Consider the following 26,485-nt stretch of genomic DNA (forward strand, 5'->3'; position numbering starts at 1 on the left):
GGACACTGGCGGTTCTGCCCCCCGGGCTGCTCTCATCTGGAGGCCAAGGTGACCCTGGATCTTTTTAGGAACGAGAAGCCGCCCTCTCGACAGGGGAACCCCGTTGGCACCTGGGGCACCCTCACCCGGGCAGCCCTGGGGAGACAGCACCCAGAAAAGGGCCCAGCTCCTGGGAGGGCTGGGTCCTCACGTTTCTGGTTCCCCCCACCCCACCCCCGCTCTGGCCTCGGCCCTCCTGCCCTCAGCATCCTTCCCCGCCTGCTCTCCAGGGTCCCAACGGGATCCTGAGGATGGGGGTGGTGCTGCCCTGAGGGAACCTGTGTGGCGGGGAGGCCGAGCTCCTGGTGTGAACTGGTGGGAGGTGGGTTTCCCAGGACAGGCCCCCCTCCTCGGAGCCTGCAGAGGAGGGATGGCTCTGGGGGCGTTCCTCTGAGGACATTTTTCAGGCAAGTCCTGGACTGGCCAGCCTGCCTGCCGCCCAGGGAGCGGCCCTGGGACGGGTCGAGGGCACTCTTTGGGCCCCTGGTTACTAAGTGGAGTCTGTTCCTGTCGGGAAGTGGGGCCCTGCTCTGTTCTTGCCTTGTGACGGACGCCACCTCAAATATGAGATGAGCTCCGGGAGGGAACCCCGAACAGAGTGCCCCCAACCAGGCTTTTTCCTCATAACTGGTTGGGTTTTACTTCTTCTTAAAAATCTCATGAGCTCAACTAATCTTGGCCTCTTTTGCTTTTCACGCTAACAGGGCAACACCCTTTCTTTGGTTATGTTTATCTAAAATTATTCCCTGATTCCCGCATTTTTCTTGGTATAAATTACCCTCTATGTCCCTTTGTTGTAACAGAAGCTGGAAATAAGAGCTCTGTGTCCCCCTTTTCCCCAGTGAAAAATGGCGCCCAGGGCACGGGCTTGAAACCAGTGCTTTGCTTTTTTGGGGCAGATGGTCTTGACCGTACTCAAGGCGCTTCTCCTGTCCTGTGTTGCCAGGGAGGCTGTGCAGTACGTTCGTGCCTCCCAGCACCTGCCTCGGGGCTGGGGCCCAGCTCTGCGCTTCCCAGCTTGAGGCCTCGGCTCGTTGTGGCCGCCTGCCCCCAGCCCCCGCCCCACATCCAGTCTGTGAGCTGGAGGGCACTTCCCGGCGGGGCTGCAGGGGGGACTGTGCCTGCCGCACGGTAAACGTCGTATCAGCTTTAGGCATCGGTATTGGTGTTGTCTGTGTGACTGTTTAGCTTATTAATCGCGCCGACAGAATCCCCGGTATTAAATCACCTGTCCATTCCAGGTGTCAACCTCGCTGAGGTATTGTGGTTAGTAGGTTAGTAGTCCTCCAACATTGCCGACTCTCTTTGTTAATATTTGACTCAGAGCTCCTAGCTGATCAGAGGCTGGAACTGCTGGCCCGCGGCAGGACCGGTTCCCCAGTGACGGGCCTGCTGCCCGCATGACTGCGGCTGTGCCTCCGCCTTGGGGGCTCCCAGGGGCTCTGCCTGGGCTGCACCTGCCTCTACACTCCGTGCTGTGCCGCGCACCCGGCTCATCCTGGTGTCCTGGGCGGACGCCCACCACACACACGTGCAGGGACACGTCGCCGGACGGTGGGGTGGATAAGCACGGCTCCATCCGTGCCGTGTCCCTCCTGCCGGCCTCCAGTCCGCTGCACCGGGCCAGGTCACGCAACATCAGAAAACTCAAGCTGTTCTTGGACCGACGCCTGCAGAGCACCAAGTCTGCAGGCACAAGGGGCGGGCTCCGTGCGCTCCTGCCCTGGTCTCCGACTTCTCCCGACTCGCGGCTCGCCTGCAGTTGGCGCCCCGTCTAAGTGTCCCATCCCCCGTCCAGGGCGAGGGCAGGAGGGAGGCCGCCCACGCTCCCCTTGGGGACCGTTCCCCAGCCTCTGGACCTTCACATCCCATTGGCCCGGAGGCCGTGAGCGACTGTCCTCTCCTCTCCAGAAGAGGCGCTTTCGGCTCTCTGACCTACTTGGAGCACACGGCCGAGGGGCGGGGGAGGGACCGAACGTGGACTCAGCCTTTTGGACGGCCAGCGGACCAGCCTGCAGCTTGTTTGTCCACCAAACCGAGCCCCTGGAGGGTGAGGGATGCTCCTTGCTCGGTCCTGCATCCCCAGCACAGGCCCCTGCTAGGAACCGAGTGTTAGATGGACGGTCCCTGCCGTGGTCAGCCTCCCACTGTGGCCAGAGGGTCCAGGGAAGGCAAACGGTGCACAGACAGGCTGAGCACCTGCTGTGTGCAGTGGCCGGTGCACAGAGAAGTCGGGCTCCGGGAGCCACGGCCCCGGAGGGTCAAGTTCACACCCAGGCCTCACCGCAGGACCAGAGTCGGGTCCAAGGGAGTCCCACCATCTCCGCAACAGAGGTGTTACTAATCTTGAAATGGGGTGTTTGAAATAATCGGAATGTTTGCAAGCCGTACGCTCTGATGTAGGTGACACCCTAGACCCTGGGCACTTCCCCAGATGTAGGACAGGAGTATCCCTGGGTGAAGCCCACACCTTCCCAGCAAGAGGAAAGACCCGCGCTCCACGGCCTCTGGAGCAGGGAAGGAGGTGAGCAGGCAGCCAGCCTCCCAGCCTGGCACGTTTGTCTGTCCGGACACCTGAGTGAGGAGCCGGCAGGCTGTGTGCAGCGCTCGCTGAAGTCAGGTTGTGTCGGCCCGAGTCTTTCTAACGTTACCTGAGACCAGCAAGAGCATTTTCCTGCAGAAGTCTCCCCTCCTCCCCAGCCTCAAGGACATGCTCCACACTGTGCGTCCTCCAGGAGCCAAAAGCAGCCAAGAAGCTCCGTGGGTTCGTGCAGTCCTGGCCTCCTGCAGCCTGATGGGGCAGTGAGCTGTTAAACAGGATAAATCAAGTGTGTGGGCCCTCCCCCCACAGGGCCCCTCCACGGTCTCTCCCCGGCACAGCTGAGGCCCTGGGTGTAGCTCTGGACAAAGCACAGCTAACGGGGCAGAGCCGCCGTGCGCTCGCCACAGCCATGCGGGCCTCAGATGGCACTTGGCTGGCGGGACTTCTCCAGCTCCCGTCTCTGGGCTAGAAATCTCGCGCTGACGCGTGCTGCGCCTGTAGGCAGTGTGACTGCTTTACTGTCCAAGTCTACTGGCCCTCCCCCGAGGAGAGTGCCTCAGGGCTCGGGCATCACATGCCACGTCCACGTCTCCCTTCTTCACATCTGAAGCAAATGCTGTCAATGGCATATGTTTGACTAGTTCACAGTCTGCTGTCAGGCGCACGAGCTCTGGAGCCAACTTGTGGTCACTCAGTGTTGTGCGACTCATACGTAAAGCAGGGCTGGGACTGGCCCTCCTGTGTTAGGGCAGAGTGCGTTTGCATAAGTGCAAGCCTGTGTACCGTGTGCGGCTGGCTGCACGTTATAGCCACGTGTTTCTTAGGACAGTAGTTATTGTACTAGGACTCCTTTGAGTTGAATATTCCTTTAAAAAAGAATGATTGGAAAATTTCTTTATCAGAATTTCACTAAGTAGTACTGGCTATAAATAGATTTTGCCAATTGGATCAGTATAAAAGATCAAATGAGGTTTTGGTTCTGGAGCAATGGCGTGAGCAACACCTACCAACTCACATCATAGTTACTGGTGAAAAGCTACTGCTTTCCGCCTAAAATCATCAACAAGACAAGGGTGTCTGCCCTCACCACTCCTGCTGAACAGAGGACACAGCTCTAGCTAGTTCAGTATGACAAGTAAATAAAAGAAAAGGCATACAGATTGGAAAGGAAGAAATGAACCGTTTCTATTTGTAAAAAAACACGATTGTCTACCTCGAAAATCCCATTAAGGCTACCAAAAAAACTCCTGGAACTAGTAATAATTAGCAAGTTGTTAAGAAAGCAAGGTCTACATACAAAAGTCAATATTGTTCTATATACCATCAATGAACAATCAGAAACCAGAATTCAAAACACACCGTTTACAGGAACTCCAAAGAGTTATATACTTGCTATACGTGTAACAAAATATGCACAGCATTTGTGTGCTGAAAACTAGAAAATACTGATGAGAGAAACCAAAGATCTAAATAAGAGACCTCCATGTTCACAGCCGGGACACTCAACATACGGTGCCAATGCTTCCAAGTGGGTCTGCAGGTTTAATGCAGCTCCTGTCAGAGTCCCGGCAGGACTGTTTGTAGATGCAAACAAGATGATTTTTAAATTTATATGAAAACACAGAGGAACTAGTTAAACCAAGAGAATGTTTTAAAAGATTGAAGTTGGAGTAATTTTATGTCACCGTAATGCTGCAGTAATCCAGACATTGTGGTATTGGTGGATGGATAGGCACTTACGTAATCAAACAGGATAGAGTCAAGAATACACCCGCACACATATGGACAACTGATTTTTGACATAGGTAATAAAGCAATTTAATACAGAAAGGGCAGTCTTTTCAAAACGTGGTGTTGAAACAATTGGCTAATGCATAAAACAAAACAAAACAAAAAACCCTTGAACTTCACACCTTACATAAAATTAACTCAAAATGGATCAAATATCCAAATGTAAAATCTAAAATTATAACCTATTTAGGAGAAAATATAGGAAAAGAAGGCTCGCTCATAAAAGATAAAAAAATTAAACAAAAGTCATAGAAGATAAAATTGAGAACTTGTATTTCCTCACAATTAGAAGCATTTGCTTCATGAAAGATCCTGTTAAGATATGAAAAGACAAACCAGAGCCTCAGAGACAATCGTTGTAAATCACAGATCCAGCAAAGGGCTGTGTCCACAGCATAAAGGCCAAGCCCTTTAACCTCCATGCAAAGAAAACAAGACAGTCCAGTTAGAAGATGGACAAAAGACCTGAGCACACACTTCTCCAAACAGGGTGAAGGGATGGGAAATACGCACCTGGCTGGGTGTTCAGCACCATTCGCTGTCAGGAGAAAGCAGATTCAGTAGCAAGGAGACGTCACCACCGTCTATAAAAATGGCTGAAGTGAAACACTGACACCCCCAAGTGCTGACGGGAACAGAGTGCTGGGTCTGTCTTGCCCTGGGCAGGGGCGTGGGGGGGGCGGTTGGAGGGGTGGAAGACGGCACAGCTGCTCCCGCGAATAATTTGCCAGTTTCTTAAGAAGTTAAAGGTACACTTAACATATGATTCTATGATCACGGTCGTGCTTTGCTGTGCACCTGAAACCATCACAACATTGTTAATTGGCTCTACTCCATATAAAATAAAACGCTAAAAAATCACAGTCCTGGGTATTTATCACAGAAAGATGCAACCTTGTGTTCACACAAAAACTGCACCCTGTTGTTGCCAGCTGCTTTATTTGTAATCCACCAGAGCCGAAACCAACCCAGATGTCCTTCATGGGGTAACTGCGTGCGCAAGTCGTGGTGCAGCCATGCCCCCCAGCCACCAAGATGAACAGACTTCTGTTAGGTCCAGCAACTTGGGCTCTAGACCTCAAGAGCAGTATCATGCTGAGTGCATTTGTTTGATTGGATTTATATGAAGTTCTTGAAATGATACAATTGTAGCGACAGAGAACAGATCAGGGCTTGCCTAGGAGAGTGAGAGGCTATGAAGGGACCACCTACAGAGCTCCGCATGGTGGTCCCACTTGTGTGCGTGGTTAGGGAAATCTACACACGTGATAAAATTTCATAGACCCATACACCAAAAGAAGGGCGTGTACAGACTGGGGCCACTTAGGTAATAGTGTTTGACCAGCGTCCCTTACTGGTTTTGCTAATGCACTGCAGTTATGTCAAATGGAAGCTGGCTGAAGGGTACACGGAAACTCTGTATTATTTTTGCAGCTACTCATGAATCTAAAATTATTTCATAATTATACAACACACACGTATAATACACATACACAGACATTAGAGTTGACAATTATTAAATCTGAAATATAAAAAGTAAATTGTGTAAACAGATGTTAAAAGTAAGAGACGGTCAGAGTGGAAAAAAAAGCCAGATCAATCTGTGCAGCCAGCAAGACACCAACATGAAATCTAATGCTCTTGGCAGGTTGACGGAAAAAGATACGTCACGTTAACACTGATCGAAACCAGGCTGGAGTGACTACAGTAATGTCAGAAGAAGGAGGCTTCCGGACGAGACGGTGACTGGGGTAGGAAGGACATTGTGTGAATGTAAAACGGTCGATTCTCCAGGAAGACACATCCGCCCCAGATGTACACACGTCACCTAACAGAGCCTCAAAACACACGAAACAGAACCTGATAGAACAGAGAGGAGGATAAATTCACAATTGTAGCTGGCGATCCAACTGCGCTTTCAGTGACTGACGGGACAAGTGGCCTTGCAGGACGCCACACCTGGCCACAGGAGGGACATGTTCGTGGCACACAGGGTGTTCCCAAGGTGGACCGTGCTCTGTGTAAAAAAAACAAAAGCCTAACGAACTTAAAACAATTGAAATCACAAAAAGTATATATTCTGACCAGAGTGAAACTGAACTAGAAATCAGTAACCAAAGGTATCTTAAAATTTTCAAAGTACTTGAAAATCAAAACACTCACCTCTGAATAATGTGGTCAATGTGCTGTATCAAAGGAATTTAGGAAATATTTTGGAATATTGGGAAATAATATAATATATATATAATAAACGCACATCTCTAGATTGGTAGGAATCAAGGAAGTCAGTGCCTCTAGAGAAACCTATGGCATGAAATGCTAACATGAGAAAACGTCTGCAAACAACTATCCAAGTTTTTACCTTAAGGAACTAAAAGAAGAAAAGGCAAGCAGAAGGGAGGGAATAATAAAGCAAGACCAGAAACCAATGAAATTGAAAACAAACTCACTTTTCAAATTGGACCAACTCAGATGAAGGGAGAATGGGGAAGAGAGGGGCAGCTTGGTTGGCCGCGGTTCGCTCTGCTTCCTGGTACTTGTCTGCATCCTTTTGTTGGCCTCACAAGACATGTTCCTTCGTGAGTGTTTCCTCTGCCCCCTCCTGGGAACTGGTGGGTTTGTGAACCAGCCTGAGCCTGGGAGGGAGGAGGGTAAGGTCGTGCAGCCTGGACGGGTCCCCAGCTGGCCGTGAGGGAGGAGGCCCCTGTGTCCCGGCTCTGCCTGGAAGCTGGGCCTCGTCCTGCCCTCGGCTGTGTGTGTCCCCAGGGAGCCCCTCCCATCCCAACACACAGCAGACCCTCACTGGTGACCAGGTGAATGAACGAGAGTGGATGGGGAGAAATGAAAATATCATCTTGGACGTTCCATGAGTACTTGAGTTTAGAAATCGCTACATTCTGATTCCAGAATACCCTGTGAGGCCCTAGAAATGGAGCTGGGCTTGGTGTCCACTGCACGTGCTCACCCTGTCTTTAAGTAGGTACTGAATGGGCTTCTGCTCACGGTGGCCCGGGAATGGCGCTGGGAACTGCCGGTTCCGTGTTGAATGGAGGAGATGAACGTGTCCTCTGCCCGCAGGCCGGGGCTGTGGTGGTACGGGGCACAGGAGAGAGGGGGGCGCTAGCGGTTGGGGGTGCAGGTGGAGGCCTGGCAGGGAGTGCCCTCGGCAGAAGGGCCCAGACCCCAGGCTGGCTGGAGCTCAGTCTGTCGCAGGAAGGGAGGCCACCGAGGCTGGGTGGAGGACAGCAGAGTGGAGACCGAGGCAGGCAGTGATCTGTTCATTTCTGTACTTTTGTCATGTCAAGAATGTCGTGTAAGTGGAATCATAGAGTGTGTGACCTTTGGGGACTGGATTTTTTCACTCAGCCGAATTCTCCGAGGTCCCTCCCGTTGCTGAGAGCGTCAGCAGCTTGTTCCGCTTTGTGGCGGAGTAGGTTCCGCGTGTGCGGTCCCTGTCGCGCTGCCCCCGGCAGGGATGCACCGTGACTGGCTAACCAGCCACTGGATGAAGGTGCTGCTTCCTGTTTTTGGCAATTACAGATAAAATCACAGCCTTTTGTGAGGGCATAAATTGTTATTGCTCTATAGTAAATGCCCAGGGGTGCCACCACCAGGTCGAATGGTAGTTGCGTGTTTGGTTTTCTAAGAAACTGCCAAACCGTCTTCCAAGTGCGCAGAGGCCGCATCCCCGCAGCATCCGAGTGGCCTGCCCGCCGCTCCGCGTGCTCTCCGGGCTTGGCGTGGCCACTGCTGTTTATTGTGGCCGCTGTGACACGTGAGTGTTGGCCCCTCTCGTGGTGTTAATTTGCATTGCCCTGATGGCTAATGATACTGAACATCTATCTTCTCATGTGCTTGTTCGCCACCTGTCTATCCTTCTTGCTGAAATGTCCATGTCTTGTGCCCGTTTTCTAATTGGATTGTTTCGTGTTTACTGTTGAGTTTGATCATTATATATGCTTTAAACTAGTTCTGTGTTGGGTGTGTAGTTTGCAAATATTCTCTCCCAGTCTTGGCTTGTCTTTTCATCCTCTTAATATGTTTTATGGGAAAGCACAGGTCTTTAGTTTTGACACATCTAATTTATCAGTTTTCCCTTTTGTATATCACGCTTTTAGTGTCAAGTCTAAGAATTCTGCCTTACCGTGGACCCTTAGGATTTTTCCTTTTCTTTTCTGAAAGTTTCGTTGCTTTACGTTTTACATTTAAGTCTGTGATCCTTTTTGAATTAATTTTTATATAAGGTATAAAGTTTAGTTCAAAAAGTCCATTTTTGCCTACGGATGTCCAGTTGCTCCAGCACCATGTGTTGAAAAAGCTGTCTTTCCTCCGTTGAACTGCTTTTAGATCTTTGTCAAAAATCAGTTGGGCATATTTGTGTGGGTCTGTTTCTGGGTTCTGTATCTGGTCCATTGGTTTTCTCCACCAACACCACAGGCTTGATTGCAGCAGCTGTATAATAAGTCTTGAAATCGGGGAGGCCAGTTCCTTCTACTTAATTTTCCTTTGTCAGAATTGTTTTAGCTATTCTAGTTCCTTTGCCTTTCCGTATAGATTTTACAATGATCTTTTCTGTATCTCTGAAATTCTTGCTGGAATTTTAATAGGAATTATGTTAAAGCTGTATGTCAACTTGGAGAGAACTGACATCTTTACTACGATGAGTCTTGCAGTCTGTGTTCTGTCTCTCCATTTATTTAGATCTCTAATTTCTTTCAACATTTTGTAGTTCTCAGCATATAAGTCCTACACGTTTTGTTAGATTTACACCTAAGTAGTTCATGTCATCTGCAAATAGGGACAATTTTATCTTTTCCTCTCATTACCTTTCCTGCCTTTTTGAACTGACTGAACTCCCCCGACTGTGTGAGTAATGGCCGTGAAAGGAGAGATGTTGTGACTTGCTCTAAGGGGAAAGGATTTAACCCTAAGTGTGTTGTTGGACGAAGGTCTTTTTGTACATGCTCTTTATCGAGTTGAGGAAGTTCCCTTCCATTCCTGTGTTTTTTCCTGAGAGTTTTTATCACGAGTGGGTGTTGAATTTTGTCAAGTGCCTTTCTGCACAATATAATCCAGTGATATCTTCTTTAGGTCTGTCAATATGATTGATTACACGAGTTGACTTTTAAATACTGCACCAGCCTTGCATCGCTGGAAGAACGGGCATAGTGTATAATTCTTATTGTATACTGATGAATTCTATTTGCTAATGTTTTTAAAGGATTTTTGCACCAATATTCTTGAGGGCAGTTTTCTCCTTTTGTACCGTCTTTTGTACCATCTTTTGTACTGATTTTTGTATCAGGCTAATACTAGCTTCATCAAATGAATTGGAAACTTATTTCTCTTCTCTTCCGTTTTCTGAAAGAGATTATGTAGAACTGGTATTAATTCTTCTTAAAACTGTTGGTAGAATCCTCTAGTGAAACCATCTGGATCTGGAGAATTTTTGCAGGGGAGTTTTAAGACTATGAACCCAATTTCCTTAACAGTTATGTAGGGCTGTTCAAATTATCAGTTTCGTATTGGATGAGTTGTGGTAGTTTGTCTTTTTCAAAGAGTAGGTCAGTTTATCTAAGTCAATTTATTTGTGTAGAGCTGTTCTTAGCGTTCCTTTGTTATCCCTTTGATGTATGCAAGCTTCTTAGCAATAGCTCCTGATTCATTCCTTATAATGATGTTTTGTCTTCTTTCTTTGTCAGTCGTCCTAGAAGTCTGTCAATTTTATTGACCTTTTCAAAGAATCAGCTCTTTATTTTATTGATTTTCTCTGGTTTTTCTGTTTCCAACTGTAATTATTTCTGTCTTATTTCCTTCCTTCTGTTTGCTTGAATTTATTCTGTTCTTTTTCCAGATTCCTCAAATGAGAGCTTAGAGTATTAGTCTGAGACTTTTTCTCTTTTCTGATATATGTAGTTTGTGCTATAAATTTCCCTCTAGGCAGCGCTTTAGTTGTGATTTACAATTTTTGATATGTTGTATTGTTTTTCGGGTATGTATTTTTATTCAGGTATACATTATACATTCAGGTCAACATATTTTTATAACCCTTGAGATTGCCTCTTTGACCCGAGGATTACTTAAATGGGTGTTGTTTTAGTTTCCATGTGCTTGGAGATTTTTCTGTTATTTCTATTATTGATTTCTAGTTTGATTCTTTTGTGATCTGAGAACACACCATATGATTTTTTGTTTTTTTTTTTTTTTTTTTTTTTTAACCAAGGCACGAACCCGCGTCCCCTGCATCGGCAGGCGGACTCCCAACCACTGCGCCACCAGGGAAGCCCCACACCATATGATTTTGAGTCTTTTAAATTTGTTGAGGTTTGTCTTATGGCCAGGGATATGTTCTGCCTTGCTACATATTGTGTGTGTGTTCTGCTGGTGCCCGACGTGCTGTAAATGTTGACTAGGTCCAGTTAGTTGGTCGATGGTGGTGTGAGTTCTGTATCCCTGCTGGTTCTCTGCCTAGCTGTTCTTTCAGTTGCTGAGACGGTGTGGAACTCTCCAGCTGTCACTGTGGATTTCTGTGCTCTCCTTTCAGTTCCCAGTCTTCACATACGTCACAGTCCTGGTGCTGGATTCGTACACTTTTAGGACTGCTTGCCGTTGATCCTTCATGGGTTGGCCCGCCTTTATATAATGCCTCTCTCCATCTTTGATGGTTTTCACTGCTCTGAAGTCAACATTATCTGGTATTACTATAGCCACTCCTGCTTCCTTTTGGTTAGTGGCTGTGTGACACATCTTTTCCGATCAGTTTATTTTCAGTCTGCTTACGTCTTTCTATTTGAAGTGAATGAGTTTCTTATCGACAGCACATGGTTGAGTCATTTTTCTTAATCCACTCTGCCATTCTGTTTTTTTAATCGGTAAATTTAGACTATTTGCATTTCATATAATTATTGAGATGTTAGGGCTTCCGTTTGCCATTTCGTTTTTTGTTTTCTGGCTTTTCTCCCTATGTTTTGTTTCTCTGTTTCCTTATTTCCTGCCTTCCTGTGGGTTACTCAATATTTTTTTAATAATTCCATTTTGACTTATTGACAGTGTTTTTGAGTATCCCCTTTGTGCAACTTTTCAGTGTTGCCCAGATATTACATTATATACATATAACGTAGGCGCTGTGCTCTTGAAAGGAGGCATTGCCTCCACTTCCTCACCATTACCTCCCACGTCTGCCCTGCCCCCAACTCACTGCCTCCTCCCGATTTCTTTCACAAAAGGAGAAAAGCAGGCCCGGGGTTATGCGGTTGGTTCGTTCCTATTACTGGCAGCCTCCCAGAATTCCTAACAGATCGAGTGGGGGAAGAGTTGGAGTGGGATTATGACCAGTGGCTCCCAAACATGGCCTTGCTCAAAAGGAGTCTGGAGAACCTTAAATGCAGCTTCTAGGACCACCTGGGTCTCCTGAATCGGGCTCTGAGGGGTGGCACACACACACCTCGACTTCAGTGCCAAGGCCTCCATGCTCTGTCATTGTAAGATGGCCAGGTGAGCCCTAGGCCACCAGCTGAGCCCTGGGATACCAGGTGCATCAGTGTCTCCTCTCCCAGACCTGAATCTTGCAGGTACACCACCCTCCTGGGATGGGACGAACTGTGTAGCCACTGCCCTCTGAGCAGTTCTGGGAGTTGGGGCAACAGTCCTTCTCAGAGCTCCCCCCGGGAGCACACACAGCCCCCAAGTGCTGCTGCCTGAGGACTCAGCCTGGCCTGTGACTGACACCCAGAGGGCTCCACGTTGGGTGGGGGTGTCTCCTCCCGTTCCTCTGGCTCCTGTCTCACCATAAGGATTCCTTGACAGGCCCATCCCTCCCTCAAAAAGGTGCCCTGTTTACTTCTCTTTGTAGGACAGCACAGTGCCTGGAGCTTAGTAATTGCCCAGGAAATATTTGTTGAATTAACAAAGTTATTTATTACCAATTACCTACGAGGCAGATTTCAACCTGCATCTTGCATTTATGTGTTCTTGTAGGAAAGGACAGGGGCGGGGAGCAGCCAGCACTGGCTCTGGTACTGGTCTTTGATGCCCTGTCTCCTGTGCCCTATCCAGCAGGGCTGTGCCACGGCGAGGAGGGGCCATCGGAGGCGTTCTCAGGAGCCTTCCTGTTGGGCTGCTGAGCGGCAGGATGGCCCTCTGCAGTGACCAGGCACTTGGCATCACAGGGAACTTCACCTCCTGCCGGCTTCCTAAATGCAGCTTCGGCAGTTTACCCAGAGCCACCCATTAATGCTGACTTCCTAAATCCACCAGGAGTTTTAAGTGAAAAGTAAACGAGTGTATTTTACACACGTGAACAGAATCTGTACATGTGATGATTATAAAGTTAGCATGTCGAATAGCCCTTATGTTTGCTTCCCGAATGGACACCGAGAGGTGGTGGCTGGTAGGGGGCAGCAGAGTCGAGGCCGGAAAGCTCAGAGGCGCTGCGGGCCGGCGGAGCGGGAGAGGGGCATACTCGTCAGATGCGGGCACGCCCCACGACTGCCGGCGACGGCAGCACAGACGCCACGCCTTCTGTGTGTGTTTCCTTTGACTGGAGAAGAGTCCACTCACACGGCCTGGGTATGTTTAGAAATCGTCAGGATTCTGCCGTCCACCCCATCCTGCCCAGATCTGAGTGGGGGGACTGTCGGCCGGGCTCGGCGGGGCTCCTCCAGACTGAGGCTGGTCTTTTCTGCGGGCGGGCTCCGCAGCCTGGACCAGCTGCGCAGCGAATGTGAGGCTCCATCTGCTCCCCTAGTGTCACGTCAGCCCTTTTTCCCTCCCAAGGGAATCGCAGCGCCCCCGGGAGCCCCCCGCCACTCGCCTGGACCTTAGTCTCCCCACCAAAGTGCAAGCGGCAGGACTTGGAAATGGCCGCAGACACGTGTTGCTGGACGTGCCCCTCGGCTCTGAGTGTACACCCATCTGTGGCCCCAACGTCCTTGAGGGAAGGACACGAGGTTTGATATAGACACGGGATTGCAGTGTCACAAAACCTGCCTCCATCCCCCCAGATCTCCCCAGCCTGGCATCCTGGGGCAGATGCCCTTGAAAACCAGGGGGCTCTCTTTCACGTGGCTGTAGCACATGGCTGCTTCTGCCCTGCCTGGGCGTTGAGGCCAGCTCCTGGCCCTGGTCCCCCCGGTGACCTCAGTGCAGGACCCACACCAGGGCAGCCGGAGTCCTTCCTCGGGATGCCACAGATGTGGACTGAGTCCCTTCCCGGTGCTGGGTGACATCAGCTGAGGACACTGGGATCTGTGGCAGGGCGCCTGCAGGCTTTCTGCACAGGAGAGATCAGAGCAAATGTGAGACCTGGGCTGCGGGGGGAGGGCTGCGGGTTCCCATCCCGGGCCTTGTCCCTGCGGCCACCCTTTCCTTAACTCTAGCCTCAGGCTTTGCGTCAGCGGGACGAGGTGACTCGTGTCCTCCAGCCGAGGAGCCGAGCAAAGCAGTCGCAATGGATTTGTGTCTCCCGTGCACTGGAAGCGGGTGGTTAGATTTGGATGATTTCCTTATAGACGGGACTGAACCGAGGAGGGCACCCTGGCCACGTGCAGGATCCCGCCCGTGAAATCGGGAAGAATCGTGCGGCTCAGGGACAGGCCGGGCCTTCAGGTTGGTCTGAGGCAGTGCCTAGATCTCCTCCACCCTTGGCTGGTGGGTGTTGGCTGTGCTGCCCCCGGAAGTGACCAGGTGCCGCCGGCACTCACTCTGTGACCCACACGGGAAGCGCTCTCGTCACTGTCACGCGGTGTCAGGGCTGCATTCCACTGCCTGGCCCTCGACCCAGAAACGATGACAGTTATACAACCAGGGGACACGGACACTGATGTCATCGTTATGACTATACAGCCTGTGTTCAGGAAGCAAGAGGAAGGTCGAGTGTGTTCAGTGGAGACGTGATGACACAGAAAAGGACGCGTGCCAGGCTTCTGGGGGTGACACTGCAGGATCTGAGATGCCAAGTGCACTGGATGGTCAACAGCAGAGCGGCCCATCCAGTGAGTCAGAGGAGAAATGGCACCTCACGGAGTGAGACTCAGGGACAGAGGGCAGAGCCTGACATGCCTGCAGATGGAGGCCCTCCCTGCGCGGGGAGCAGAATATATACTCGAGCAAACAATGGCTGCAATTTTCCGAATCTGATGAAAATTCTAAGACTGCAGATCCAAGAAGTTCAGTGAAGCCCCAAGAAGAAAAAACACAAGGCACAGCATAATAACATAATTGCTCAGAGCCAGTGATTAAGAGAAACACCTTTAAATATGCTAGAGAAAAGGAGGTTACGTTCAGAGGACAAAGGGGAGACTGCCGTAGACCCCTCCGGACACAGTGCGGTGAGGAGGGAAGGGCAGCACGGCCCACCTGGAATTCTGCACCAGGTGAGACAGGCTTCGAAAGAAGGTGACTGTCCAGACACACCCAAAGCTGAGAGAACTCATCACCAGCAAACCTGCCCCACACAAATATTAAGGGAAATTCTCACAGTAGAAGGAAAATGATAGCAGAGCTACATGGTTGAGCATGAAAGACACCTTTGTTATTATCCAAATCCCTTTATTGGAATCAATCCCTAATTGATCCCTTTATTGGGATCAATCCCTAATTGACTGTTTAAATTTCAAAAATAAAGTACTGTAGGATCTATAACATAGGTGGAACTAAAATGTGTGGCAGTAACAGGGCAAAGGCCGAGAGGAGAAAGGAGACACAACACGCTGCTGTTGGGTTGTCCTGCACCCATTAGGCGGCGACGCCACAGCTCACGGGCTGAGTCAGGTTAGAGGTCTGTGCCTAAGCCCTGAAGCCACTGCCTGGGTGACAAAACCCAGAGTGGAGACTAGTAAGTGAATGAAGGAGACGAGGTGGAATCACAAAGTGTATGCGATTGATCCAAAATGTGGCAGAGGAGGCATAGACACGGGGGCACGAAGAACAGACGGCGAAAGCGGAAAACAAATAGTGGAATGATAGACCCAAACTCAGCCATATCAACAATCACTGCGAATAGTCCTAACACCCCCAATTAAAAGGCAGATTGTCGAAAAAGATTAAAAAGTTTCTTGGAGGCAACTATATGTTGCCTCCAAGAAACTCACTTTGAATATAAAGACACAAATAAATTAAAAATAAGAGGTGGAAGAAGACACACCATGCTAACCCTAATCAGTAGTAAGGTCGGGCGTCTGTATTAACGTCAAAGCAGATTTCAGAGCCAAGAATATTACCAGAGATAAAGAAGGACCTTCCATAATGGTAAAGGGCTCAATTCATCCACAGAACATAACAATGCTAGATGTTACGATGCTAACGGTGGAGCTTAAAATACATGCAGCAAAAAAAGATAGAACTGCAGGAGAAACAGACAAATCCACAATCACAGTCAGAGACGTCAGCATCCCTACTCAATATTGGGATAAGCGGACAGAAAAGCATGCCTAGCCGTCTAGCTCTAGTGACATCTGTAGAACATCCCACCCAGTCACACAAGATAGACCACGTTCTGGTCCATAAGCAATTCTCAATCAATTTAAAATATCTCAAGTATTACAAAATATGCTGTCTAACTTTAATGGAATTAAATTTGAAATCAACAGAAGAAAGCTATCTAGAAAATCTCCAAATATTTGAAAACTCGGTAACACACGTCAAAATATCCCATGAATCAAAAAAGAAATCAAAAGAGAAATTAAGTCTCTTGAAATGAGTGGACCAAAAGCACAAATATAAAACTTTGTGGGATGCAACGAAAGCCACATGTAGAGAGAAATTTATAGAACTAAACGTTGTATTAGGCCAAAAGTAAGATTTTAAATCCATGCCACCAGCTTCTTCCTCAAGACACTAGAAAAGAGGAATAAATCGTGGACCCTGCCCCTGTGTCAGGACTTGGTAACAAGTGGGGTGGGTCGGGGGACCATGTCTGCTTCTCCTCTTCCTCTCATCAAGTGGAGTAAAATACATTAAATCCCCAGCACGAGGAGGACAGAAGGAGGGGTCCTCGCTGGCGAGAGGGATCTGCCGGTTTCTGGACACCGAGTGTGGGGAGGAGTGAGTCTCAGGAGAGGCTTTTTCTGATGAACTGGCCGCCTGGCTGGGTGTGGACGGCTGTACCCACAGGAGCGCAGCTGCTGCTTCCTGCAGAGCGTCCCTGGCAGCCACAGAGGTGGGAAGCAGGCCCAGCACACTTGGGGTGGCCTCTGATGGGAGGTGTCCCGGGTCCTGGCGGGATGGCCAGAGGATGCCCCCACCTTCCCGGCGCCCCTCGCCTGCCATCTCAGGGTGGGTTCTTCAGGGTCGGGGGTACTGAGTCCGGTTGACCTGAACAGCCCCTGGGGCTGCTTCTGTGGCCAGGGTCCACAGAGGCCTGGGATGCCCACTCGTGGCCACGTGAAGCAGGCCGGCGCTCACTGGCCCGTGTGACTGATGGTGGCTGACAGCCTGCAGCCTGGAGCGCCCCTGGCGCTCGCTGACCCACTTTCTCCACCGTGGGCTGGAAACATTTACATAACAGATGGCCCCAGACCCTGGAGGAGATGTTTCTAATTAAAAAGGAGGCGCGGCGTCCCCGCCTGGACCCCCCCGCCGTCCGGTTCATCGGTGCAGGTACCTTAGCCTTGGCACGCACCCTGAGCTTAGGAAGGGCTTTGCAGGGCTGCTGCAGGGTGTCTGCGTGGCAGGGAGCCGTGTCTATTTGGTGCCACTCCGATCGTTTGAACTCGGGCCTGGACCCTGTGCAGACCTTGGGCGGGGGCCTCTTGGCTTGTCCTCCACACAGTTAGGCTGAGTCACCTACACACGCGCCTCGCTCTCCAGCCGTCCTCAGGTCCGCTACTGTGACCATTCCTTGCCTGTAAATCTTAAAAGGGAGCCGAAGTGCTGAACCGATACACTGCAGAAATTATACAATAAGCGGACCCGTGCTATGGGTTGTAAAGCATTTTCTGAAAACTTTCTAAAGGGGGACTCTCAGCTGTTTGGCCGTTTAGTTAATAGAGACTGAATCCACTTTAGAACGAGGATAACTAAGGAATCTCGACTCTAGACATAAAGGGAACACAGATCTGTAATCTCCTGGCTTTTTAAGGGTGAAGGGGAGGATTCTGGCACCAGCGTGGTGGGAAATGGGCAGACCCAAGGTGACAGCAGAGCAGACACTCCCCAGACACACAGGGGTCCCCAGGCTTGCTGGTCACCCCTTTTCCCCTCCAGAGGCCGAGGGAGCTGGTCCGGGGTCCCTCATCACAGAGGTGACACTGAGGCCCAGGACCATGCGTTAGTCAGCACTGATGCCAGGTCACTCGCTGGCGGGCTTTCCCTGAGGCCCATCCCCCCTGCCATGTACCCCAGGCCCCCACAGGTGCCACACCTTGAGTGCCGGGACCAGCCCTTCCTCGCGCTGACTGGGGTGCCCAGGAAGCCTCTGCCTTTCCCCAGCAGCGATGCTGAAGGCGGCAGCCCACCGACCCACCCACACGAGTGGCTTCCCTTGCCAGGTGACACCATCTGGGCCCCATCTGTCCTTCCTCACGGCACCCTCGGCACCTTGAGCCACCACCCCCAGCTACATTTCGGAAGAAAGATGGAGTCCAAGGTCTCAGAAGGTGGCCTGAACGTGACGCTGACCATCCGCCTGCTGATGCACGGAAAGGTATGGGGGCGGGAGAGGGGAGGGGAGGCACGGCCCCCGCAGGGGTCTTCGTTTCATATGAGGCTTTTTAAGTTCTAAGCAATCTCCGACTCCAAATGACGTTTCTCCCAGAACCTTTCGAGACTGAGCTGCCCGCCTGCTGCCCCGTCCCCTGTGCCCTAGTGTGTATTTTCTACATGCGAGGGCATTCTCCTCCAGGACACTAACACTGACGCACATGTGCCAGCCAGGTGGCTAGGGCCCCACTCAAGTGCACCGGTCATCCCAGGGCTGACCTTCAGACAGGCGCTCCCCACGCTTCCTTTGCCTTTTGCTTTGAAAGCAAAGTTCCCACCCAGTTCTTTTGTAGAAAGAATGTCCCTCACTTTGGCTTTTTCTGACGTTTCCTCACCATTGGCAGGAGTGTCACAGAAGCTTTCCTATCAGGTAGTCCAGATTTCAGGGTGTCACTTGGTGGGGGGCACCTGCTGGGCATCTCCCCAACTCCTCTTCCACAGTCATCAGGGCGTCTTTGCTGGCGGGTACTTAGGTGCTGCGTGAACGTCCTGTGTGCCACCCTTGCTTCATTCATGGCTTCCTGGACGCAGGGTTTGCTGTTTTGTTCACACCACCCCCCACGCTGTCCCCACACTGTCCCCGCGCTGTCCCCGCGCTGTCCCCGTGATGTCCCCGTGCTGTCCCCGCGCTGTCCCCGTGCTGTCCCCACACTGTCCCCGCGCTGTCCCCGTGATGTCCCCGCACTGTCCCCGCGCTGTCCCCGCACTGTCCCCGCGCTGTCATTATTAGTTTTGATGCTCACATTGTCCCTGACTTGGCGTGGTTGCCCCACCAAGCTGGCGTGTGTCCTCCCGGGGGGCCCCACCGTTCTGGCTGCACAGCCTCTCTGCACACCACTGTTGCTCATCCTTACTTTCCTGCTGGTCCTGGACTCAGCCGTCTCTGGAGGATGGTGGGATGGTGTTAGAGCCCAGAGGTGGGCACATGGGGTACTCACGGCTTTTGGGCTACTGTGGGCCCCAGACAGAGCTAGGGAATATGTGTGTGTGTGTGCACGCACGCGTGCGCTTGTGTGTGGGGGTGTGCGTAGAATCATACACACCTATGTCTGCGCACACTTGCATATTTCTCTCTAAACTGGGCTCCCTGAGTTCACACCCCCTATTCCAGTCCAATAGCACAGGGTTCATCCCGGCTCCTCTGTCTGGTGTTTGTACCATGAGAAACCCAGGGGACGGTAGAGGCTGGCATAGTGCCTGGGGCACTGCTCTCCCTAGATTTCCGGAAGCTGGTGCTCACACCTAAAGCCTCCCCTTCCGTGATGGAGGGATGCTGACCGCCTTTGCCGCTCCCAGGGTGGGTGGCGTTTGGTCAAGGTTGTCCGGAGCTGGGTGTGTACCGTGGAGGACAGTCAGAGGTCGGATGCACGGCCCCACCTCCAGCAGCTGCTGCCACAGCAAGCACCAAACCCTGCCCCTGGGAAGTGAGGCAGCCTGACTGCCGGAGGGGCCACCACCCCGTGCCCGGCTGCCCTTTGCTGCACACGGCCCTCCTGGCCTCGCGGAACTGAGGCGTTTCCCCAGGACACTGTGATCGCTGAGGGCTTCACTGTAGTAAGGAAGATGAGTTTGATTGTGGAAGCTGCTCTCTGCAGCTAGAAGCAGGCTGGCCACGCCTCCCTGAGGTGCCGTGGCGGAGCCTTGTGGGTCTGTCCCAGGCAGGGAGGTGCTGCGACGGGCAGTCCTGGCCGGGAGCGCGTCTGAACCATTGCGGGCCGCAGGCTTTAGAACCATGGCGGTGTGCTCAAGAGTCTTTCAATGTTCTACCTTTTTTAAAAAAGTCAAAGAGCAATAGCAGCGCTAAATTTTTATGCGTCACAGAATCACTGGGGGAGATTTTATCTCTCATCCATTTCTTGCAGGGTTTCCTTGAGGCCTTAAGTGCACAGGTGATACCTGTTGACATGTTTATCTGGAAAGCAGCTGGCCATTCTCTTTCTCTTTGTCTGTCTGTCGGTCAGAGGCAGGGCAGCCTGCCTGCCCGCTCCCTCCTGACCGTCCAGTCTCCCTTCCTCACTCATGACTCGGAAGCTGGACGGCCTCGCGGCGCCTGTCACAGGATTTATGCTCCTTCTGCTCTATGACATCATCTTTCTGTGATTCTTTTCCTACAGGAAGTTGGCAGCATCATCGGGAAGGTAATTATTTTTTTATTTTTATTTTTTTGGCTGCCTCGGGTCTTCGTAGCTACGCGCGGGCTGTCTCTAGTTGCGGTGAGCGGTGGCTTCTCTTGTTGCGGGGCACGGGCTCTAGGCGCGCAGGCTTCAGTAGTTGTGGCACGTGGGCTCAGTAGTTGTGGCTCGCGGGCTCTAGAGCGCAGGCTCAATAGCTGTGGCGCACGGGCTTAGTTGCTCCGCGGCATGTGGGATCTTCCCAGACCAGGGCTCGAACCCGTGTCCCCTGCATTGGCAGGCGGATTCTTAACCACTGCACCACCAGGGAAGTCCCAGGAAGGTAATTATTGAGTGAACTCTGCCTCAACCGGGGTATCTCAGAGGCACAGTGAGGTGTGGACCAGCCCTGTGCAGGGGGTGAACCGCACACGGTGTGGGATCCCGCGCACAGTGGGGATCCCGCTGGAATCCTGCCCCGTCGCCTTCAGGCTGCACCCCCATGAGGCTGGTCGCAGAGCTTCCCGTTCTCCAGCCCTGTGGGAGCTGGGGAGTCACCCCCCGAGGCAGCCCTGCTGCTCACCTGCCCTGGTGGCCAGTCATTCCTCCCGGGTTTGAGAGCTCAGGACCAATTCCCATGTGCATTCCTGGGAGCAGTCTCCCACCTCCGGCCTGAGTGGTGGTGAGTCCATTCTCAAAGAAACGTTCCCCTGGGGAAAGTGAGCGCTGGTTTGGAAGCTGGGTGTGTGTGGGAGAGAGGTGGGCCAGGACCCCGCACCCCCGTTCCTTGCGACCGTCTCTGGCTTCGCTGGTCCCTCGTGGTCCCTGAATTGTGGGGGAGCCCCCGGAGCTCAGAGTCAGGCTTCTTTTCACAAGTTCTTCATGGGATCGCCCGAGGACCTGGTCCCCGCTTTGCCGGCGGTGAGGCTGCAAACCCGCCCCGTGGAGCAGGTGCCCAGACCAAACGTGGAGCTGCATTGGGTCCCTGGGGCCAGGTCTGCCCAGCCCACAGCCTGTGCCCTGGGCGAGGTGGCGGGCCGACTGGGGAGTCACGCATGTCAGGCCTGGAGCCCACCTTCAAGGGCTGGGGCGCCCAGCCTCCCGTGCTTGTGGTGGAAGCCCGAGTAACCCCCTCCCTTGTCTGAACTTATGTTCCAGAAAGGAGAGACCGTGAAGAAGATGCGTGAAGAGGTGAGTTGGCGCCCTGAACCGCGTGCTGTTTCTGGGAGGGCAGGAGGGAGGAGGCCAGGGCCTCCTAGCAGCTCTGCGCCCAGCCCCACGCGGCCGGGACCCACCAGGAGCCCCGCATGGCAGGGATGTGAGCGAGGGGTGGCCATGCGGAGCCCCGAAGCGCACACCAGCAGTTCAGGTGCCCTCCCAGTCACGACCGGGCCACAGCCAGCACAGTAGGACAGGACCGGCCATCGGTGCTGAGGCTCAGGTGCCACCAGCCTGCACGAGTCCCCGGTGGTCAGTAGGCCCTAGGATGCAGCCTACTGCCGGCCCCAAGGCTTTAATCCAGTTTCTGGGGTCTGCATATCTCCCTCCTAGAGCGGGGCAAGGATCAACATCTCGGAAGGAAACTGCCCAGAAAGAATCGTGACCATCACGGGCCCGACAGACGCCATCTTCAAGGCTTTTGCCATGATCGCCTACAAGTTTGAGGAGGTAAGGGACGCCCCTGGGGAGCCCTGTCCCGGAAGAGGGGACCTCTCAGCCCCTCTGCCTCCTCTGCCTCCCCGGGGACTGCCCCCTCCGGTCCACCTGGTGACAGACCAGGGTCCCTCCTCCCCCAAGGCCCCCCTCCCTCACTGAGCGGTCCCTCGGGGCCTGCCCCCAGACCACGAGTCCTCAGGAAAGGCCTGGCACTGGCAGTGAGGCGGCCACGTCCAGGCCTCAGCCCTGTCCACAGCAGCTGACCCCCAGTGTGTTTAGCTTGGCTCAGATGTGGACGGACAAAGGGAGAGCCAGGCCCGGGAAACCTACGCGCATTTGTGTGTCTGTGCGCCTTTGTGTGCGTCTGTCAATGAGTCCGACCTTAAGCTTTTTATGTGTTCCGGAGATTTCTGAAATTGCTGAAAGTTATCTGGAGATGCATTTGGTGTCTTTACTGGAAGGGTGATCAGCTGGGGAGTAGGTCCTTCTGTCAAATGGATCCCCCTCTGTCCAAGCCCCTCTCTGCCCGCCAGGCCTTAGGGACAGAGGTCGGACCCTGAGTCCAGGCACCCTGGGCGTCGGCGCCCCACCCTGCAGCAGCAGCGTGACTGCACAGACGTGCACGCCTGGGGGTCCCCTTGTGTTCTCCAGCCGCCCCCCCTCATCCCCTGAGCCTGGCCCGGCCTCACAGCCCCTGTGAGCAGCCCATCCCGGCCACCGTGTCCTCCCGCTGTTCACCCTCAGCCATTTGCCATCGTGCCTCTGCCTCCCCCTCGTCCTCGTCTCCCCCACCCATGACAGGGAGCCTGCTAGGCTCTCGCGGCCGACGCACGTGCCTCTCCCCCCCCAGGACATCATTAACTGCATGACCAACAGCCCGGCCACCAGCAAGCCCCCGGTGACGCTGAGGTTGGTGGTCCCCGCCAGCCAGTGCGGGTCCCTGATCGGCAAAGGCGGCTCCAAGATCAAGGAGATCAGGGAGGTAACGAGCCCTCCCCGCCCGGGAGCTGAGCGCCAGGCGGTCAGGATGTCCCTAGAGCAGAGCACTAGCCGGGTCCCTGCAGACCCTGCAGCACAGAGCTTGCGGCAGGGGAGGGACGAGCCACAAGGCAGAGTGACCGTGGGAGCCCCCGCTGTGGGCGTCACGCAGAGGAGCCCAGGCCTGACTCCTGGGACGCGGCCGTGGCACCCCTCCACCCAGTCCCGGGCTCTGCTCCCCAGGAGGCCCCTGCTCCCACTGCCAGGCCCCGTTGCCTGAGAGTCGCTGAGCCATCCCAGCTGGGGTGGGGCTTGCCTGAGGGGCCCACCTTACCTTCACAAGTTGCTCTCCCAAGGAAAGCCCGAGGCCTTCCCTTCCCCAAAGGATGGCAGCCCCCAGGCTTGATTCCTTCCAGGAAAGACGGCCACTCGCTTTAGGCCCTGTGACTGGGATCCATCTTTCTCTGTGACCTCAAACTCCACAGAGAGAGAGAATTCCACATATTTGAAAAAAACTCTGCCTCCTGAGATGCCGCTTCCGCACCCAGTGTCGCCCGCCCTGCTCCAGGTCCGCGGTGCCCTGGCAGCGGCGCGCTGAGCTGGATGGGGCTGCCCCAGGGGCTCCAGATGGAGCGTGCAGAGGGCGTGGGGGGGTGACCTGGGGCAGCGTCGGGGGGTGTCCCAAGGCGTGCTGTGCCCTCGACGCCCCCGGGGGCACCCAGGAAGTGCCGCTGCAGTGCACACTGCCCCACTCTGTGGGGCCCCTTCCAACGTCTGGTCTCTCCAGTCCACAGGTGCCCAGGTCCAGGTGGCCGGGGACATGCTGCCCAACTCCACGGAGCGGGCAGTGACCATCTCGGGGACCCCCGACGCCATCATCCAGTGTGTCAAGCAGATCTGTGTGGTCATGCTGGAGGTACAGTCTGTCCACAAGTCCAGGGCTCCTCGCCAGCCTGCCCCTCACTCCGTGCCGGCTGGGGCTTCTGAGCGTCGGAGGCCTCGGGGCCCTGAGGCTTCATGTGGTCAGGGCCGCGTGAGGGCAGGCCTCAGGGACGGCCTGAGTGAGAGCTGTGCTGGGGTGCAGGCTCCGTGGGAGGGCAGCCGCCGGCTCCGGCCACCTCGGGTGGGTCGGTCATCTTCACTGGGGACCTGGGGGGCGAACGGAGTACGTGGGGAGCGTGAGCCCCTCCCCTCATTTCTGGAGTTGGATAAAGGGTTAGCAGTCCGTGGTGTGAGGGGCATTCAGCAAAGGGTCAGTCCTTAAAAGTGGTGCAGGTGTGCCCTGGGGCCAGGTCCGGGCTGGAGATGCAGATGGAGTGAAGAGGCCCACGCCATGGACAGGACCCCACTGCGTGGGCCCAGCCTGCGGGCATCAGAGACGCCGCCGAGGTACAATGGGCAGGACTTAGGAAAAGCACACGAAAACGCCCCAACTTTGAAGACAGAAAGAAGTAAACAAAAGGATTAACCAAAGGAGAAGCAAGGAAGGCACAGCTGAGCAGGAAAAGCCTCTCTTGAAAATCTGAGGGAAAAAAACCCAAGATTGAAGTTTCAATCAACACCCAAACTGCTGCAAGATTAATTGAAGCTGTCAGTAATAGTTGCTGGTCTTTCTTAAGCTAAAATGAAGTCATTGTGCCTCAAACGAAAGGTTTCAATACCTGTGCTGGTGGCCCGGCCCCCTGGGCCCTCCTCCCCCCATGCCCGAAGCAGTCTCCCCCAGGAATTAGCCTCGGGGGCGGGGGGAGGGGCAGCCGTGGGTTCTCCCTCTTTTGTACTTGACTTGGTGTTAAAGCACCATGTCCAACCCCTTAGGAAGAAATTTGTATGGCTTTTATTTTCCTGAAGTATGATGTTGGGAAATCAAAAATATTTTTCTAGATATTTTGTTCTGAAGCTCTCCCCACACGCTGGTCATGGTGAGGATCTGTGTTCTCTTCAGTCCCGGCGCTGGGACCGCGAGGGGCCGTGAGGGTGGGTAGCAAGCAGGGCCCGGCACCCCTAGTGTGGCAGATGCCCAAGCGGCCTGGTGGGCGGCAGTGCCCGGGCGAGGCGGGGTGACGTGAACCGCTCCAGGAGGGACGCCGCCTCTGATGTCCCCGATGAGGTCAGAACAGGACATGTGGGCTCCTCAGGACCCCTCCCACGTGGCCTTGCTTGTGCCACGTTTGTGGTCAGACGTGACCCCACAGGAGAGCTTGACCCCGTTGGCTGTGGGGCGCTGGTGCCCCCAGGGCTGTGAAACTGTGAACGCTGAAGCACACGGGCAGGTGTGATCGGTCCTCAAGGGACGGGGACGAAGCCTCCTGCCATTGGTGTCACGAAGCCCCCGGAGGCCGGAGCAGCCACTTATTGGGGAGGAAGCATCACCGCAGCTAGGAGCCCCTGGTCCGATGTTAAATGAAGAGTGACTGGAGTTTCGGCGGGTGGGTGGAGAACGCGAGGGTCGGGGCTGCAGCCCTGGGTGGGGGGGCGTGTGCTCAGAAGCCCTCCCTCCACCAGAGGTCAGCTCAAAGGGAACTGGGCGTCATGGCCATCAGGGCCAGCGGAGGGCGGGCGCTGCCGTCGGTGGGGTCGGAGCGCACCATGGAGCAAGGTGGCAGTTGAGGCTGAGAAGTGGGGAGCCCACCCCCCAGCTCAGGGATGGAGTGGGGTCAGCAGCAGAGTCCTCCTTTCGCAGCGGACCGAGTCCTCCTTTCACAGCGGAAACGGTCACTCAGGGTAGTCACGCTTCCTGCCCTGTGACCCCTAATCGCCCTGAGACCAGAGAGAACCCCGCTGCAGAGGCGCCTGGACACGACCTCAGACGAACCGGAGACAGGAGGACAGGAGCCCAGCGTCACCCACACGCGGTCAGCACACAGGCCCTCGAAGCAGCCCCTCGTGCTCTCCACAAGGTCACGCAGCAGGCCAAGGTCACACAACGTGTCAAGGTCACGCAGAACATCCAAGGTCACACAGCAGGCCAAGGTCACACTGTGTTCAAGGGCACGCAGCATGCACGAGGTCACATGATGTGGCCTGGGCTGCAGAGTTGAAGCTGCCAACCCCTCTGCTGTCCCCACCTCCCTGTGTGTGTCTTGGGTTGGGTCACTCTGAGGTCGCACCGCCTGGTGGCTGGGCCTGGGTGGGCAATGGCCGCAGGAAGTCCCAGCAAAGACAGGCCGCCCTGGTCCCTAAGCTCTGTCTCTGGCTGGTGGTGCTGCTGACTCAGGACTCCCGACAACAGCCCGGGCCCAGCCCTGTGGACTTTGCTCCCAGGGAAGACGGTCACCCAGGCAAGGCGACAGGGGAGGCCTGATGGCTTCTGACCAAGGGGTCTGGTTGACATCCTCAGAATCTGGCCGACTTCTGGCGCTTGAGACTATCGTTCACCCCAAGATATGAATCCTATGCTTTTGGACACAGAATAATGAAAGGAAATTGTAGCAAATTGCATCACAGCTGTGGACTATTTCATTGGGACTCTAAGGTGCATTAAATGATGGCTCTTTTCTCAAACAGTGAAGTTGGATGTTTCTCAGTCTCCTGTGATTATGCCGACTGAACGTCAGCCCAGGCCACGTGAAGCCCCGGCACTGGCACCGAGTCCCCGGGGGCCCTTTCCCGAGGACTGAAGGAGGGGCCGCCCCTCTCAGAACGCGGCGCCTGTGCTGGCGCCTGGGGAGGG

The 26,485-nt window shown here is 53.8% G+C and overlaps 1 protein-coding gene across 4 annotated transcripts in view; it reads left to right on the forward strand.

Annotated features, from left to right (window-relative positions):
- PCBP3 (poly(rC) binding protein 3) overlaps window positions 1-26,485 on the forward strand; it is a 174,045-nt gene that overhangs the window by 128,799 nt on the left and 18,761 nt on the right. For all 4 annotated transcript variants that reach the window (XM_024758314.1, XM_024758313.1, XM_024758315.1 and 1 more), the window contains 6 exons: window positions 17,860-18,014; window positions 20,185-20,208; window positions 21,340-21,372; window positions 21,733-21,849; window positions 22,688-22,819; window positions 23,603-23,731. In XM_024758314.1, coding sequence (XP_024614082.1) covers window positions 17,860-18,014; window positions 20,185-20,208; window positions 21,340-21,372; window positions 21,733-21,849; window positions 22,688-22,819; window positions 23,603-23,731 — 590 coding nt within the window. The remainder of the gene's footprint in view (window positions 1-17,859; window positions 18,015-20,184; window positions 20,209-21,339; window positions 21,373-21,732; window positions 21,850-22,687; window positions 22,820-23,602; window positions 23,732-26,485) is intronic.

This window comes from Neophocaena asiaeorientalis, unplaced genomic scaffold (genome assembly GCF_003031525.2).
Source record: "Neophocaena asiaeorientalis asiaeorientalis breed wild unplaced genomic scaffold, Neophocaena_asiaeorientalis_V1.1 scaffold45, whole genome shotgun sequence".
Classification (NCBI taxonomy): domain Eukaryota; kingdom Metazoa; phylum Chordata; class Mammalia; order Artiodactyla; family Phocoenidae; genus Neophocaena; species Neophocaena asiaeorientalis.